General features: G+C 40.0%; 1 protein-coding gene across 5 annotated transcripts in view; it reads left to right on the top strand.

The window, feature by feature from the left end:
• The window catches only part of TFDP2 (transcription factor Dp-2), a 53,420-nt gene that overhangs the window by 8,966 nt on the left and 26,847 nt on the right, over positions 1–17,607 (top strand). For 3 of the 5 annotated variants that reach the window (XM_065844433.2, XM_065844432.2, XM_071812518.1), the window contains exons 2-4: positions 2,484–2,577; positions 5,468–5,534; positions 16,248–16,351. In XM_065844433.2, coding sequence (XP_065700505.1) covers positions 2,563–2,577; positions 5,468–5,534; positions 16,248–16,351 — 186 coding nt within the window. In that variant the 5' untranslated portion in view covers positions 2,484–2,562. Of the gene's footprint in view, positions 1–2,483; positions 2,578–5,467; positions 5,535–14,873; positions 15,097–16,247; positions 16,352–17,607 lie in introns of those variants that run through there. The other 2 variants (XM_071812517.1, XM_071812519.1) reach the window with 2 other exon arrangements.

Raw genomic sequence — 17,607 nt, 5'->3', positions numbered from 1 at the left:
CCTAAACTGGCTTTTTAATGTCATTGGCATAAGTGATTAGCAACATATGTTCGATCAGAAACTACAGCTTAAAGTTTACAAAGTCAGATGGTTCAGTTGGCTCACTGTACTGTACAGTATTTGACCAAAAGGCAAAATTGTGGGAGTGGATTATAAACCAAGGCCTAGGTTATGAAGAGACAACCTTAGTTCAGAGAAAACAATCTTTGCATCTTGTGCTTCGGGGTCTAAACCTGTCTTTATGCAGCTTCGTTTCAGCAGAAACCAGCTAAAGAACAAAAAGGTTGAGGTTTATGTTTCTCTATCTGTGTGGTGCAAGCTGTCAAACAGCAATTAGGAATGAAGAGAATCTCTATTTTGAGACCATCTGTGTAGGTTCTTTTGTCTGAACCTGACAAGAGGTCATGGCAGATGGTGGGGTTACAAAGTCTGGCTTCTCGAGCTTGACAAAATGTGTTCATAAAGCTGGAAGAATACCAACTGTTCGGACTGGCAGAAGAGCATTGTAGCAAAGGACTGTGGTCATTTATGGACAATAGCTTCTGGATCACTAAACTTGACAGCAAAGCACTTGGTCAAAGATGAAACTAGTGTGCTTATCTGTAAACGGGTTAAAACTGCTTAGCAAATGTGTTCTTAACTGTTGTATTTGAGTAAATTACTTGTAAAACCTCTTAAAGCAAGAGAGTGAGGTCAAACTGCACTGTGAATTTTATCTAGAGCTCAAGAGGATGTATTTGGACAGTTTGTGTGGAAGGAGGAGGAAGCTGGAAAAAGAAAAGGCACACAGTTCATAATTTTCAGACCCAATGCAAGTTTTGGTATTTGCTCTATGTAATGACCACTGTAGCTTTATGGCTTTTCTGTGGCTCTTTTTCAGGCTTCAGGATTGCTACAGAGATCCAATAGCTCCTTTCCCCCAGGGTGTAAATAGATATCTCTTTGTAGTATCTTCTCTGAAGGCAGAGAAAAATGCTTCTTATTTTCTTGGATGTTTTGTTTTGAAACTAAAACATACAAGTTTTTATGGGAGAAAGTCTTAGCAAGCAGAATTGTGTAGTGTCCTCCACATGCTGGAGTAGCCGCTCAATTATGACTGCAATAAATTGAGGCATAAAGGAAGATAAATACAGCTCATTCAACAGGAAATGAAGAACACCTCTAAATTGAATAAAATGTTTTTCCACTAACTCTAATAAGAGTGTAATTAGTACATCTCAATAACCAAGAAATCTATTGAAACATCCTAGAATTTAAAATTCTTCTGGATTATCCACTGCTGTGGTGATGGTAGAGTTCCCCATTAGCTACACGCACTGCTGAAACAATTTTTGGCACTTTTCTAAAAGGGAGGTGAAGACACTGGCCATTCTTTGTGTAGCTACTTTGTGTGGCTTAAAATACGGTGGAAAAAGCCTTAATTGCACCCTACTTTTGTAGTTTGTGAGTTCTGCTGGAAATGGTTGTGACTCATATTTGGTAACTAATTCACACATCTTCCAAAAGATTTTGCTGAATTGATTCCACACTTGAAAGTGTGAGCAGCTCTCTCTCTCTTATATATCCAAGTGCAATTTAGATGTCTTCTCTAGTCCATTTATTAACAGCAAGTAGTACTTGTAAAGTACTTTTGAACTACTTAAATGCTTTGTCAAGCTAATTCTGTCTTTAAAATGGTTTGTGTTGCCAGCATTGATTTGTAAGTTGTTTTCTTCTGTTTTCTGTCTTCTGGAAGCTTTGATTTTAAAAAGAAGTCACTTTGTATTTTTCAGTATATATCAAGGTGTTTGTCTTTTCTTGGAATTCTAATATAATAATTCTAGTTACGTGGCAATAATAAAAAGCCTGTAAATATTAAAAACATGAGTTTGAGCTGCAATTTTTTTCCTGGGTACATTTCATAGTTTATACACAGCAAATCCAGGAGAAATCATTGCATCACTGCATTTCCTACTTTTTATCAAGATCTTTGGATGTCTGCAGAGATGGAATTAGCAGCTTGCTTTGTTGTTGGAGGCTAAAGACATGATACAGAGAATTAATTCACTTTGAGATTTTAGAGTTAATCTGCATTAGATGCAAATAATTGCATGGTTTTAATTACAAGACTTTAGTAATGGCATGACACACTTCGCTAGCACTTTAATATAGGTAGACCTCTAAGTAAGTTTATAGAATCATAGAATAGATTGGCTTGGAAGAGACCTTCAAAGGTCATCTTGTCCAACCCCCCTGTAATGAGCAGGGACATCTTCAACTAGATCTTAGAAAGTTTGGCTTTGTGTAAAGGTTATATAAAATTACATCTCTGCCTATTCCAAGAATATACATTTCTAGTATCTGCACAGAACCTGACTCTTGTGGTGACTGATTTTATCAAAAAGTGGGAAAAAAAAAATCTGTCCTCTGGAAATGCAGGGTTTCAGATAGAGAGGTAACTGAAAATATATTTTAACTACAATCATGTATTAACTTTCTTACAGGATGTTCATTTTAAAGATTCTGTGAAGATGAAAAGGGACATCTTATGGTTTTACGGAATTTGAAGCAACATTGTCTGACATGACGGCAAAAAATGTAAGTATAGTTCTACAACATGTATTACTTTTTATATTGACATGCTATCAGTCAACTCTGTCTTTCAGAATTTGAAGGTCTTTGTGTTTGATCAAACACAAGGACCTTCATATTCAAAAATCTTGTCCGATTTTTGTATACCACAAATGCATATCTCATCCTCTTCTGCAGTATTTTGGTAAGTTTAAACTGATTAGAAACTCTTTAAGGATGTGGAGTTTACTCGGCTGTAGGTCAGGTTGATAACTGGGGCAATGCTTTGTACTGTTTCCTTCGTGTCCTTGTCAATCCCTTTCAACTGAAGATATTCTGTGATTCCTCTAACATCGCTCCAGACTTATCAAGTAGCTTCTTATTTTGTTGAAGCATCTAACCTTCACACCAGAGTAAAATCCTACTGAGTTTGAGTCAAGAAAGAACAGAAAGGCAGCATATTTCTTTACTAATGTTGGTACATTTCTTGATTTCTAGAAGACTGAGCGCCTTCCTGTTTGTTCATCTCCTGCATTAACAAGCCTGTAGTGTGGTGTCTAGAGGATCTATATTTGACTCCCCTATTCTGAGTTCTGAGAAAGCTTATGAAATGTCTAACATCCTGACCTTAATTTTCTTCCTAATTAGCTGTGCTTCCTGAGGTACACAATTTGTAGAGAGAACAGTTCTGATTGAGCTTTGTGGTCAGTGAGTGACTTTGGGCCCTGGGCAGTCTACCTGTTGGCTGCCTCTGGTAGGGCATCCTGCTGTCTAATTAAACCTGAACAGGTTTAGGAACCAACATGACTAAAGAAATACCCCAGAATAAAAAAGCACTGATACAAATCAATAGGGAAATGAAGGAGCTGAAGGTTCAGTTGTGAACAAATTGTGATACTGTCTTTGAAGATGTTCATGGGAATCATAATTCTTATCCTTTCTCTTGTAATGAGTTAAGACCCTTACATCTAGCACTTGATATTTATTGCTGTCGCTCCTCTGTTCTTTCTCTGAATTGAAATCATCTTCTATTTGTGTTCTTCTATTTCTTGCAGAGGCAAGGGTCCTAGGAAGAAGATGATGCTGTTACTTATTGTGCAAAGGCAACAGTAGTATGATCCAAGAGCGCTGGCTCTTCCTTTTGACTTTGCAGTTGTAATGCCCTTTCAACGCTATATGCTATGCAATTTACTAACCTTTCCAACCTCTATTTTAAAGATCTGCTCAAGAATACATTTTCAGTGTAAGGAATCACAGTGACCTCTTGCCACATGAGCTTTCCTTGCTGCCCAGGCACCCGGGGGGAACAATAGTAGAATGCTGCTGTTTTCTATATGGACCTGCTACCAAAACGCGATAGGAAACGTTTTGTGTGTGTTTTCGTGTCCTCCTTCTTTTTCCTCTGCTCAAATGCAGGCGTTCCCATTCATGTCCTCCACAGCCCTGCTACATTGCCTCTGCACCGCTGCCACCTGTGGGGGAAAATGGAAAACAGAGAGGAAAATATGAGAGACTTGCTCTCTTTCAGAAGCAACTTCCGTATACAACAACCAAAGCACTTGGGTGCGACAGGAAAGAGCAAGTCTGATACGGACAACGTTCGACATAAATTGATGAACTAAATTGAACATTCTTAGGGGCTTGTTTACAGAAGGATGTAACTTAGCTCATTTAGGCAGTTTTTTATGATCAGGGTAGTGCAGCAACAATTATGTTGCTCCTGATGGTGAAAAAATCTTAATGGAAATATTTTCAAAAGAGTCTGTCTCAATTCTGTGCGCAGATTTTCTCCTTCAAAAATTTCTTGCTGAATACAAGCTTTCTAGTGGAACAAAGTGATTGGATGCTTCTAATAGGGATTTTTGTTGTTGTTCTTGAATAGCTTTAGTGTTTTGTTACGACCATTTAATTCGCCTACTATCAAATGATTCCCTAATTTGATATGACTAAAATTCTACAAGCAGCCTGAGCATATGTTCCCTTATTACTACATACATCTGTAAAATAAGGCAAATATTTGATTCTTGATCAAATGATTGTTTTTTCTTAACTTGGATACCTGAAGCCTTTGTCCCAATTATTTACAGAAGTATTCAAATTTTATATTTTAAAAAGAGAGTTTGTATTATTTGGTTTAATTGCCTACTGCAGAGCTCAGTCCCTCAGTGCTTATCACATCTTCCGTCTTGGAAGCAAAACAAAACGCACTGTTGAACAGAGGTTACCAAGGTGGTACAAGCATAGCGCTCTGAAACTGCAGAATACCTTCTCATTGCTGGGTGTTGCTGGGCCTGTGCCTGCTCAGCTGGCATCTGAGGGATTTGCTGTCTCTTCCCTCCCTCATCCAGGAACAGTGGTCTTGTGTTTTTCTATACAAACTCCACCTTCCTGTGCTTTGTGTACATGCCAAAATCTGAGATGCACCATTCTGTATATGATTTAAGTTCTCCATGTCTCTGGTGGTTTACCCTCAGGGTAAATCAGGTTATCACTGAAGACTAGGGAATGTATTTAAAATGCATCAATAGTCACATCTCCTCAGACCTGTAGGCCGTGCAGCTTAGTACTGAGAATACTGAACATCAGGCAGATTTCTGTTGTGTTATTGGTGGCAGCTGCTCTGTTTGACTTGGAGGGGACAGTGGCTTACACTGTAATATCCAGAATGTCCTGCTTGAGTCATGTGTAGAACACTATCAGAATATTGAGGGGTTTTTTTAGGTAAGAACTTAGTTAAAATTAGAATTTGTCTTGGATCCTTTGCTTTGAATCTCATGCTCTTGTTAGACTCTTCTATCCATAGGATTATAATGTTTCAGAAATGCAGAACAGATTACTTTCATAATACTGTTAGTTGCATGCTAAGAAACATAGAAAGTTTTATCATATTTTAAGACTTCAAAAATGTTTTGTTCAGGTTGGTGTGACTTCCACAAATGGAGACTTGAGAGGATTTATAGATCAGAACCAGAGTCCAACAAAAGGTAAGAGAATTCTATTTGTATACATAGAAAATAAGCAGACAGTAAGACATTTCGCTTTCCTTTTTCACATTCCTTTTTTAAATGAACTCTGATCTTTTATTATACTATGAAATCTGTTGTGTAATTGTGGTTTTACTGGGTTTAATTTTGAAAAATGCTGGACTGTTCTAGGTAAACCCACTGCTCTGCCGGTTTGCCTAATAACAGCAGAGTGCAGCCTGAATCTTTGAGGATGCTGTTTCAAACTGCAGGAGAATGCCTTGAAACACCTAACAAATCAGCTGTTGCTCTTTCTGTACTCATATACCTGAAGTCTCATTCTGTAAAATTAGCATCGCTGGATATAGTTAATGTAGGGGAAATTTTCTGGCTTTTTCACACTAAAAATGCATAATCAAAATGGTTAATCACTTGACCCTTGTACTCTAAAATTACTTTCTCTGCTTTTTTTTCATTCACAGGCTTAACTTTCAAAATCTCTTTTCTCACCAAGTTTCTCCCCTGAACCATCTGGAGCAGTTACTCTGTTGCTGCTGTTGGAGTGTGCTTTTGATCAGGCTCCATTTATCTTTCCTGCTACGATCTGTAGTGTCTATGCACTATTACCTTTGGATATTTTCCAGGTTTATTTTGCTAGAGACGTTAATGCTCACAGACCACTTAGGTATTGCTATCTAATCTGTAAGTCTTTAAATACTGCTGCGTCACTTCTGCAGATTGTAAAATCTGAATTACCATTCCTAAATAGGTTGACAGATTGTTTGGTTTATTTGTGGGTTCAGTTTTCTTATTGCTTGTTTGTTTCCTGTCCTTGTTATTGAATGCTGTGACTTTCTTGCTGTAGCTTTTTTTGATTCAGGCTTTTTAGAATACTTCCAGTATTTTTTTTTATTCCTTGTACTGATGATGTCTGGGAAAAAGAAGCATTTGTAGTACCCAGTGTATCTAAATGCAATACAAATTTACTAAGGAATTTCATCTTTTAAATGTGATGATTGCAGAATCAAAAGCACATACATGCCAATTTGTATTCCTCATAAAAAGACTTGCTACCTAATTCTGAAGGGAACTAGATTTTTCTTTCTAGGTGTGCCCAGAAGAAATATCACAGTGCTCAGCAGAGCATTAACTCGGAATGTTGTTCACTTTGTTCGGTGAACAATTCCCATTCATCAGACCATCTACTTTCCTACATTTATTGCCTTTAACTCATAGGTCGCAGGCTTTTTTTGACTAAAGCATCTGCATTTGGAGCTTGTTTCTTCTGCTCGAAATGAATACTCATAGGATCTGGGAGGGAATGCCACATATGGATGACTCTTGACTAATGGCCAGGCTACTCATCTAATGCCAGGGACCACTTGCTGTGGGGATGGCCACTGGGTACAATATTTTAAGTAGTCCACACAGCACAGTCTGGATATCTCGTTTCTGAAAGTCATTTTCATTTACATTCTCACTCAGTCTTTGACATGGTAGATTCTCATTGTTACAGCTGAAATTGTTCAGTTGTGGCAAGTTGGGCCGACTATACTTCCTTTACTTATCTGAAAGGACAGACTGGTGATTAAAATTATTCCCGTAGGAGATCTGCATTTTACTTCTCCCAGACAGAAAAAAACGCCCTGGTTCTCATTCTTTAGTGAATGAATACTCTTGGGTTACTGGATGCAAAAGGGAGGCTTCCTCTCATGTTTTGGAGAACAGAGATGATTGTTGCTCTTCTTAGCCTTGGGGACAGACCTGTACATATCTGTTATGCAAGTGTTCTTCTGAAGTTTTATCAGGGGTCCGTGTTTGGAGAAACTCCTGGTGTGTCCCTTGCTAATAAGACTGACACACTTCTGGGTGTAGGCAGAACTGTGGTGCCTAATGAAGTTACTTGACAACAGCTAAGGCACTCCATTATTTAGGCAAAATCCTGGTTTAAGTGGCAAGATGCCTTTGTGGAGTTGCCCCATTCTGCTAACATGAAGTATAATAGTTCAAGTTAGTTCTCAAATGGGTATAATTAGGTTTGTGAATGAGTTAGATAGTGACAGTTCAGGTGTGGTTTTGGGGTGATTGTTTCAAGATGTAAATGAATTAAATCAGACATACTGTAGCATTCATGTTGAAAAGTTGCACCTGTAATCAGGAGAATTTAAAATTTCACCTGGGAGAGAATCCCAGTCAATAAATTAAGCACTTGCAGTTTTGTAATCTTGTTCATATATATCACAGAAATGGAAAATTAAATATTTTCCTGCTGATTCCAAGTAGAGGGCACATCTGTATTGCCACTTGGTCACTTATCCCATAAAGCCACCTCACCTGCCCTCTGTGCATCCACATGGATGTCTGTGGCTGTGTGCGCTCCTTTCTAGGTTAAGGAGTAGTCTCAAAGCTACCTGATCTGCTGAATGTTGGAGATGCCTATGTATGAAGCCGTGTAATATGATAAAGGTTTGCAATCAGACATTAGTTGCAAAATCATTTTAGTAGTCAAAGCCGCAGCTGCAAATTCAGTGAGATGTAGTGCCATCAGGTGAGCACTCCGACACACCTGAAATGAGTTAATTTGTTACCTTTTGCAGTGCCAGGTAAAGGGACAGCGTGTCCTGAAGATTCTTTTGAACAAAATGACATATGTAGAGAACTCCAGATTTGAGAGCAAATGCAGATTTAAAAGATTTCTACTTGATGTGTGCAGAACAAGCTGAGATGTGGTGGGCTGGGGCAGAGGAGCCATTGCTACCCACCCTGCTGACCACCCACCAAGGGAGGGCAGAACGGGACCTGCAGCCGTACAGCTCCTGCTCTAGTAGAGCACCCTGTCCCTGGCACCAACTGGTGTTGCTGCTGTGGGTTTGTGCCATGGCCTTGCTCCCATGGGATACTGACGTTTCTTGCCTCGAGACTCTGTAGCTTGAGCAAATTTCAACTCACTATGTTTCCAGGTGCCTCTACCTTGGTCGTACTGCGGTGTGGGACTGGCTGAATTAAAATTGTCCATCTGAATTTAGGAATATGAGCGTGAATGATAATATTTACAACTGCACAGATGTACAAAAAGAGGCTTTGTTCGGGCAGGTTTGGGACCACGCGCATGTGCTGCCCCGCGGCCGTCCCCCCACAGCCTGGCCGAGCCCGTACGAGTGCCTGGGAGCAGAGTGGACCGGCCGGCTGGGAAGCAGTCAGTCTGCACAGCACTATGGCAAACGGGCAGCTGAAATGCGCAGGCTGTGCGTGCTGTGGCAAAAGGTTGTGCTGCCATCCAGGGGAACCTCTACTTGCTGGAGAAATTCATCACTGCACCAGTGCAGGCTGCAGTGACTCTGCGGAAAGGCACCTGGGACTGCTGGCAGGGAGCAAACTGACCATGAGCCAGCGATGCGCCCTAACGGTGCCCTGGGCTGCATGGGAGGAGTGTCCAACAGGAGAACAAGCGTGACCCTGCCCCGCCACTCAGCCCTGGTGAGGCCCCGGGGTGCTGTGTCCTAAGAGACACAAACCTCGTGGAGAGGGTCCAGCCAAGGGCCATTGAGGCCATGAAGGGACTGGAACATCTCTCACAGGAAGGGCTGAGAGAGCCATGAGTGTTGTCTGAAGAAAAGGCTCAGGGACGAACTTACCAATAAATACCTGAAGGGAAGATGCATAGAGGATGGAGCCAGGGGCTTTTCAGTGGTGCCCAGAGGCAAGGGACAGAGACTGAAATACAGGAGGTTTTGTCTGAACATCAGGAAACATTTTTTTTTACTGTGAGAGTGACTGACCACTGATACAGGTTACCCAGGGAGATTGTGGAGTCTCCATCCTTGCAGATGTTCAAAAGCCGTCTGGGCATGGTTCTGGCTACCTGCTCTGTCTGACCCTGCTTGAGCAGCTAGGTTGGACAAGATGACATCCAGAGGTCCCTCCCAGCTATTCCATGTACAGATTCTTGTATCTTGCTTGTTAAGTATGTATTTTACCAAGAATAGTTTGTTTAGGTTGGGAGGTGGTTTTTAGGTATGATTTTTAATGTTCTTCATCAACTTAAAAAGTTGGAGTTTGATCAGAATTATTACAATTACGACAAAAACAGCAGCTAAATCAGTACAAATGATCAGGAAGGCTTGCTTTTTGGAAAAAAATTCGTAATAGACTTTGAGCCAGAAAACTCCCAATGAGAATTAGTTTCTCAAAAAAAAAAACCAAGACATCTCCTGTAACAAGGTTGTTTCTTTCAAAAATCATAGCTACTGGTAGGAATGAGGAATAATACATCTGATATAAATGGGAAAAAATCTAGTAAGGATTAACTTGTATTTGACAGGTTGCGTTTTTAATTAAGCTGTTTCCAAGGTCTTGTTTTGGCATGCTTTACCTTATTTTAAAAGTACTTGACGTACATAACCTGCAAGTAAGCGGTATTCCCGAAAGTAAATCAGATCAATTAAATACACAGAGAAGTCACCTGGACCATAAGCTTAATTTTCAATTGATAATGAATGAAAATTTAACTGTAAATTTGTAAATGCCTGTAAAAAAAAAAAAAAAAGTTATAAAGGTTTCTGAAACCATATTTTGTTATTTTTTATGGGGAATACTAGTGTGTAAAAAATGAGTTCATTTCACAAGTTAACCACTCTGTTTGCCTCCTAAACAAATCCTACTGGCTGACTCAGTGTGTCTGTATCTGAGTGAAGACACTGGGTGCTGGTCCACTTCCGTCTCGGAACAGTGAGCTGACAGTTATTAGTTAACAGGGTGTGGAAGAAAGAAGCAATAGTTTTGAACTGGTTGACTATGAGTGACATACTTGATTCTGATCTTAAACTGTATAATGTGGACTAACACAACAGTTTTGGTGAATTGCATTGTCCTTAGTTATTTTTTTTTTTATTCCTATATTCTTAAATTCTGTGAATTTACGTGGTATTCTCTGCTCATTGCTGTGGAGGGAAAAGGGCGTCCAGCCCTAGACCACCGGTCTTGCACCAGGTTCCATGAGGGAGGATTCCTTAATCAGATCAAATGACAATCCAAATTGCTTTGGGTGGAAATCTTAGCTTTTAATACAACTTCACTGTGAACTTTCTTTCAACATGTCTTTTATATGCAGTACATAATTTTTACTAAGTCCCAGTAGGACTGGCGGTTTAGAAACTTCTCAATACGCGGGACTGCCGTGTACCTTCACTGGACCCGGGAACAGAGTGAGCCAAAAAATACTCCCTGTTCCCCCTCACCAAAGGAAAAGACAGATTCACTGCATAGCTTGTGGGTGGGAACGAGCGCTGGTCATGGGGTCTGCACAAACCACTTTTAGTGTCAGTGTACTGAATATCTGACCAGGGCCGTAGGGGGATGATTGCTTGGGAGTTCATTGTGTGCTTGAAGAGATCTGCTAAAATGACCAAGACAACAGAATCAATAGGTTATTGGTAGGCCCACACTTGGTACTTTGAGATTCTTACAGCTGTTAACTCCAATACATTTGTCTCAAAATGAACAGTAGAAGACTGAAAATGTACTGGTCAGTATAAGCCTGAAGTACACTGAAATATCATCTGCTCAGTTGTGTTTTTTCTTTTCTACAGATCTCTGATTTCATATATTTTTAGATATGTACATGCTTCTATGGACCTTATGGAATCTTAAAAGTTAGGTTTATAGCCTACTAAGTTTGTGCAATAAACAAATGAAGCAAGAAAATACATGTATATTAATAGCATGTTAATAATTCGGTTTTTCTATGTGCTTCTATAATATTGTGTCCTGCTCTTGGAGATCAGTTCATGTTTTAGCATAATAGAAGAGCCAGAGGAAGCATCACATGTTATTGCAAAATATCCTAGTGGACTTCCGATATTTCACAACTCTGAACTGGGTTTTTTACCATCCGTTACCATCAGGTGTAGGCTGTATTATTTAAAATGGCTGTTCGTTGATACACTTTAAAAAATGTGGACTTTCTTTCAGAATTCTGAATATGAAATCCAAATTACCGACACTTCCCTGGTGTTTTGTCTAAAAATTCAAAGACTTGTTTTATTCATATACACATTTTATATGACCCCAGCTGGTTGGTCTGTGCTTCCCATCAGCTATGGTTTCCTTCAAACCAGCTGTGACAGATTCTATAGATTCTCCAGTTTACATTGTTTCTGAATATCTTTGCAACTAAGCTGCAGACCTAGCAGATTTGGTTCTAAAATTAAAAAAAAAAAAAAAATCACTAAAACTTCTTAACTTCATATTTGTATAGGAGTCCATGCTGTTTGTGTGAAGTTAAGCTATTTAAGGTACCACATAACGATTTAAAGTTAGTCTTGTGAAGTGGTTAGTTGCTGTGTGCATGTAAGCTAAGCACACAAGTACATAAACATGAAGCTGAATGTCATTTAAATTGAATTCTTTCTGTGTGCAAGTACAACTATTTTGCAAATGCCAGAAAGAATAATGGTAATGTAGTGTTCATTTTTTTCTAAATATGAAAGAAGAGCATCACTGTTTTTTCTCCATGAAAAGCAACAACAGTGGTGACTGAGGGATGGAAAAATAATTCATGTAGAAGAAAAGTGCTTTTGTTCCAAGAGAAACATATGTATGTCCACTGACAGATTTTTATTTGGAATTTGCATCAGTGAAGAGCATGCTCAGTTTGTGGCGGTTTTGTATATATTGCAATCAAAGCCTCTCTCTGAGAGCTGTGTGCAGGTTTCTTTCCCATGTGCTAGGTTTTCCATTGGTAAAATGGGAATAATGATGCTGACCTCCTTTGTGCTTTAAAAGTACTGCTGAGAAACATTATATAAGAATTGAGTATTATTATACAAATCATTCTAGTCTGATCCATCTCTGCTGACCTTTTTCATCCATGCAGTAAGATTACCGTGACTAGGAGGCTGACGGGTCTCATTGTGCTCAGCTTATCACTGTACACATTGCTGGTTTTCAGTGAAACAGTGTAATCTTTTTTTGTCCCCGAATGATGGTTGTTATTAAGACGTGGAATTTGATCATGTTTAAAGCCTTTACAACTGCTATATGATAAAGTATAAATAACTAGTTTGGTGAACACTGCTTTTTGAACACAGAAATCTGTTGAATATTTTTTTAGGTGATCTAGAAAAAATGTGACATCTACTTCCTCCTCCTGCTTTTTCTATGCTGTTTTATAAATAAGACTTGAAGAGATTGTTCCTGTTGATGCTTGCTGTTTTGTAATACTACCTTGCCATCAAAACATTAGAAATTACTAGTTCCTCAGCAAGCAAAGGTGCGCTAACCTCAAAAATTGGTGTAACATACAGCTAGTCATCTGAGCAAACAAGTGCCTGCTCTCTGCGCCAGTTGTAGTTGGGTTTGTGGTGGTGTTCTCATTGCGCTGGGACAGGTCCTGCCAGCACCAGGTCTGCCCGTGACAGCTGTGTCCCTCGGACACGGCTGCCTTGGGACGAGGGCTGCAGGACGGGCTGCTTTGGGAAGTTGGACTTCTCTGTTTCGAGGAGGGTGGTGACTCTGACTGCTAAATGTGTCTCTTCAGGTTGGGGTTCCAATGTGAGCTGTTTGGAAATGCATTAACTCTTTGGAGCAACTAACAGAACCAACTGTCATGTTTGCTGTGAAGAGAAATGGGAAGGTGGTGTTTCTACCATTCAGTATTTGGAAAAGTTGAGGTCATATTTTTGAAAAGAAACAAACAAACAGGAGGGAGGGAATGTTTTATTTGTAATTGATAAAACTTTTTGTTTACAATTTTTTCAACTGTTGACAAACAAACAAAATGACCTCTTATTTTGAAAAACATGGTTACTCCTCTGTCCACAGTGGATGACAGAGACTTCACTCAAAAAGAAACAGGTCTCTTTCCATCCTGTCTGTGTTTAAAAGTTGGCACATTCACATACGTGTATTTACCGATAAAGAAATATAAAAGGAAGGATGAGGGCAGAGAAATGTTTATTTGAAAACTTAATCAACTCTTAAGATCATTTTGACACTGCTGCTGCCAACTGGGGATTTGTGTAGTGATTAGCATATGAGGATCTCCTTTACTGACAGTAACTCTAGCCGGAAAGACTTCTAAAGATGTCATAAGGAAGTGACTGTCTTTATAAAAACTAGATCAAGTAATTTGAACAACCTTGTATTTACTGAAGTTGCCCAATTGGTGACTGTGTACATTAGTCTAGGAAGCCTTTTAAATGAAGGCACAGTGCAGCAGTAGCTCTTGATAAGTGTTTTTTCCAGGGCTGCTACAATGAATCTGGTGGTTGTGTGTGGCTTTGGCCATGGGTATTGTATTCTTAAGCTACAGTTTTCAGAGAGCCTGCATGTGTCTGTACGTCTATACACATACATGTATGTTAAAAACTATTGCCCAGTGCAAATAGATTACAATCTACATGCCATGTGTTGAGAAAGGAACAAACGGTGTGCACAGCGATTGATGTGTATGTTTGACTGTGTGGCACAGTGGGTCTGACATGTCTCCATCTGGCACTGAGAAACGTGATGTGACGGTGCCTCCGGCCAGGAAGCGTTGCTGGGGACGACTCAGTGAGGTGGCTCTCTGGTAAGGGAACTGTAAGCCAAGTGCTGACATTTCTGAATTTCACTGCACTTTGCTTGTGACCTTATGTTGTTGGCACCAGAAAAAGTAACTTATTTCTTTTCTCTGGTAAGAAAAGGGACAAAGAGAAATAGCTTGAGAGCTGATCTCAGAGAAAAGGGGGTCAAAAGTTGCAGCTGCAGCAAAAAAGAGTAAAAATTCTACAGCAGTAGTGACAGGAACATCACTGATGACAACAGCTGCAATGACAGGGGAGACAAGGTTTTGATGAGAATATGCCAGCACACTTTAGAAAATCTGGGCAAAATCCTGTGGCGGAAGTAAAATTGACAAGTAACTGGCCAGTTTTGAGAACTATTTTGAGCTCAAAATGTGAACACAGTGTATGTAAATCATGAATTACTGTTATCTTGTGCACTCTGGCACTACCTCACGAAAAGTGTTTCCTAATAGAGCGAGGATTTACTGTGGGGGTGGGGTTACAAGTGCATAGGTCTTACAAGTTCTTTTTTTCTGGGTGAGTTAGGTAACTGAATAAATTATTCAATTTATTGAATAAAGAATAACCAAGCTTCTTCTGAAGATGTTCTCAGATACAGATCTGCCTTTTGAAAAATTAATGTTAAGTAGTAGTGTTACTCAGATGCCAAAGGAATTTGCACAGAATGTTAGAACATCCTTGTCTCAACTTGTAAATATTTCTCATATCTCTTTGCATATGTCTACATCTTTTCTACTTCTGTGCTGTAGCTACAGAAGATTCTTTAAGTATTCTTTTTCTCTCAATTGCATTGCTTTTGCTTTGTATTACAGAGACATTACACTGAATTTGATTTTCCAGTTACCTCATGGAATAATATAGGTGTACTGAAATAAGACGACAGTTCAGGACCAACTGAGAAGAGAAAAGTGGACAGTGGAGAAGAACAAGTTATATGGGAAAAGACCAGGGAACAGAGATGTCAGACACCCCTGAGTCAGCTTGGGGCCATCTGGGCTGGGCTGAGTGTTGGCCAGGTCCTGCGGTAGGAGGACAGGGCAGGGTGGGGTGAGCTCTGGGCTCTGCGCTCTTCTGAAGGAACCTGTCACCTCAGATGCCTCCGGTTTCTGTCAGCTATTGTTGGAGAGCATCAGTAGCTCTTCAAGAGCCAGTCCTTGTCCTGATGGCTCATGAGCACAGCTAGGCCCAAGATGACTGCACTGTAAGGCAGTGGTGGCTCTTCCTTATATTTGCCTCCAGATTCTGCCTCCAGACCCACCACTGTTTGTCTCCATTTTGAATAAATGGGGGGAGGCATTTGACTGATTGATTCCCAGCTCTCTTGCTTTGAAACTGTCATAGAAACAGAAGCTGCTGCTGCCACGGTGTCCGTAGATAAGTGTGTTCACCACTTTGAGTAGCTTGTGTGCACGACTTTGAACACTTGTGGGCTACTGGTAATGCTGTATGACAGTTTTGATTAAGACACTAAGTCTGAATAATCAAGGCCACAAGATAGGATGTGGAATAGAGGAGGAGCAGCAGCATTTGTGAGGCTCTCAGCATAGAGGATGAATTAGATCCATAAGCAATCCAGGATCACAAAAAAGGTGAACATCTTGGGATGAGAACATGCTGGGATGGCTGCCTTTATCTTGATGTCCAGTGCCCTGCTCAGTTACTTTAGCTAAAGCTGTAAAGGTGTCAATTCAGTCCATCTGCTCAGCGATGGGCTATTATATGCTTACATCACTGGTGTTTGTAGAATACTTCAGGATAGTCAGATGAGGAATGATTAAAAGATACAATATTTTGTATACACACGTATACAATATTTTGTACACATGCTTATGATTATAAATAGGATTTGTATGCTGACTTTAATTTGAACTTTTAATGCTGAGGTATGGCAGGCTGTGTGTTCTTTGTCTTAGGCAAGAAGAAATTGTTTCTGGAAATAAAATACTAACATGTAATTTTAAAGGTGAACTAATGAAGGTGTAGTTTTGTGAGGTGTCCTTGTGATTCCTGCTAAAAAGTCAGGAGGCTACTATGTGAGAGTGTTGTTTGTACAAGACAAAAAAGCTAACCTGATTCCAGAATGTTAAAATGATGTGAGAATTAGCCAAAGCGTTATTCATAGGTAATAGGCAGCAATTTAAAACTCTCTTTTTACTGCTCTTTTTAGGTAATATTTCAATAATCACATTACCAGTTTCCAGCACCAACTCCCCAACTAAGATTTTGCCAAAAACCTTAGGACCAGTCAATGTGAATGTTGGACCCCAAATGGTAAGTTTTGTAACTTTGCTAATGCTAACTTGTAACTAGCTGTGCCACTTCCCGCTGATGTGATAGGGAAACATGACACACAAGGTTGTGAGCCGTGCTGGGAACTTGCAGCTTGCTGCCCCAGGTGCAGGGCTGCTGCAGAGCCAGCTGGCGGGTCCCGGTGAGTTTGGCAGGCCAGCAGCGCCGCTCCCAGCAACGGCCCTGTGTGGCATCTGGGGGACAGCCGTCTTCTGGCTTGAGTGGCATTGAAACAACTTTGCCAGTTGACATTTTACTCATTACTCAAAAGTATATTAAGAAAAATGAATCTCATAAAGTATGTTATTGATACTCTCTGAATATTTTGAGTCATGTTCTCACCACAAAATTTTCAGCGTTGCCAAAGAGTAAATAAATGTCTTGATGTGTCCCTGGAGATTTAACTTGTTGAAACTACTCTTCTTAAAACTGTCTTTTCCTGTGGATGGTAACTGTGTATGAGCATATATTGCCGTTCCAGGGATTTTAGATCAGATTTTGAGAAAAATTTTATTTTATTTTTGTAGGCAATACAGTGAACTGGTTTTAGTAACCTGATGCCTGCTTGCCAAGCACTTAGTCTGAGTACAAGAACCATTTGATAGTTTTATAAATAATTGCGGTGGGTCCTTCTCACATCAGCAGTCATCGCTGTTCTTCAATGGCTGTGATCCTGGTTGGACAGACAGGCCCAGCATTACAGCCACCCCCCAGCTGCTTTCTCCCTGCCTGCAGCACTAGGCACTGCCTGGCTACCAGAGAGTCATGTTCCTCGGTGCATCAGTACTGATGCAAGTACTGCTGGAGCATGTGCCCTATAGCATTCCACTGGAGTAGTTCTACTAGAACATAGGTATTTTGTGAGTGCAATAAATAATAGCCAAGAACAGGGGAGAGCAGTCAGTTAATGCAGTACCTACTCTTACGAGTGACTTCTCAGGGCCCTGCTTTTGGTTTAAATGAACCCTAGTTCATAGTTTAGGTGCTATAGCAGGTAGCAGTGCCAGAGCTACTGTGTGATGTGGACACATATTATTTTATTTATTTTATTATTACTTTATTTTATTCTACTGCTTTACAAAGATAGATCTGTATTGAGAAAACATTTTTTTATTAAAGAGCCAGTAACACAGGCCTCCTAAGACATCCAGTGTACAGCTGTGTTGTGTGCCAGACCATTGAAAAGTGAATGCTCACAAGTTCTCAGTAGTGGAAATGTTTGCACTCCTTTTAGATCA

Source organism: Patagioenas fasciata, chromosome 9 (assembly GCF_037038585.1).
Source record: "Patagioenas fasciata isolate bPatFas1 chromosome 9, bPatFas1.hap1, whole genome shotgun sequence".
In the NCBI taxonomy this organism is placed as follows: Eukaryota; Metazoa; Chordata; class Aves; order Columbiformes; family Columbidae; genus Patagioenas; species Patagioenas fasciata.
The sequence above is the reverse complement of the archived record's forward strand: the minus strand, read 5'-3'. Positions and strand labels throughout refer to the sequence as shown.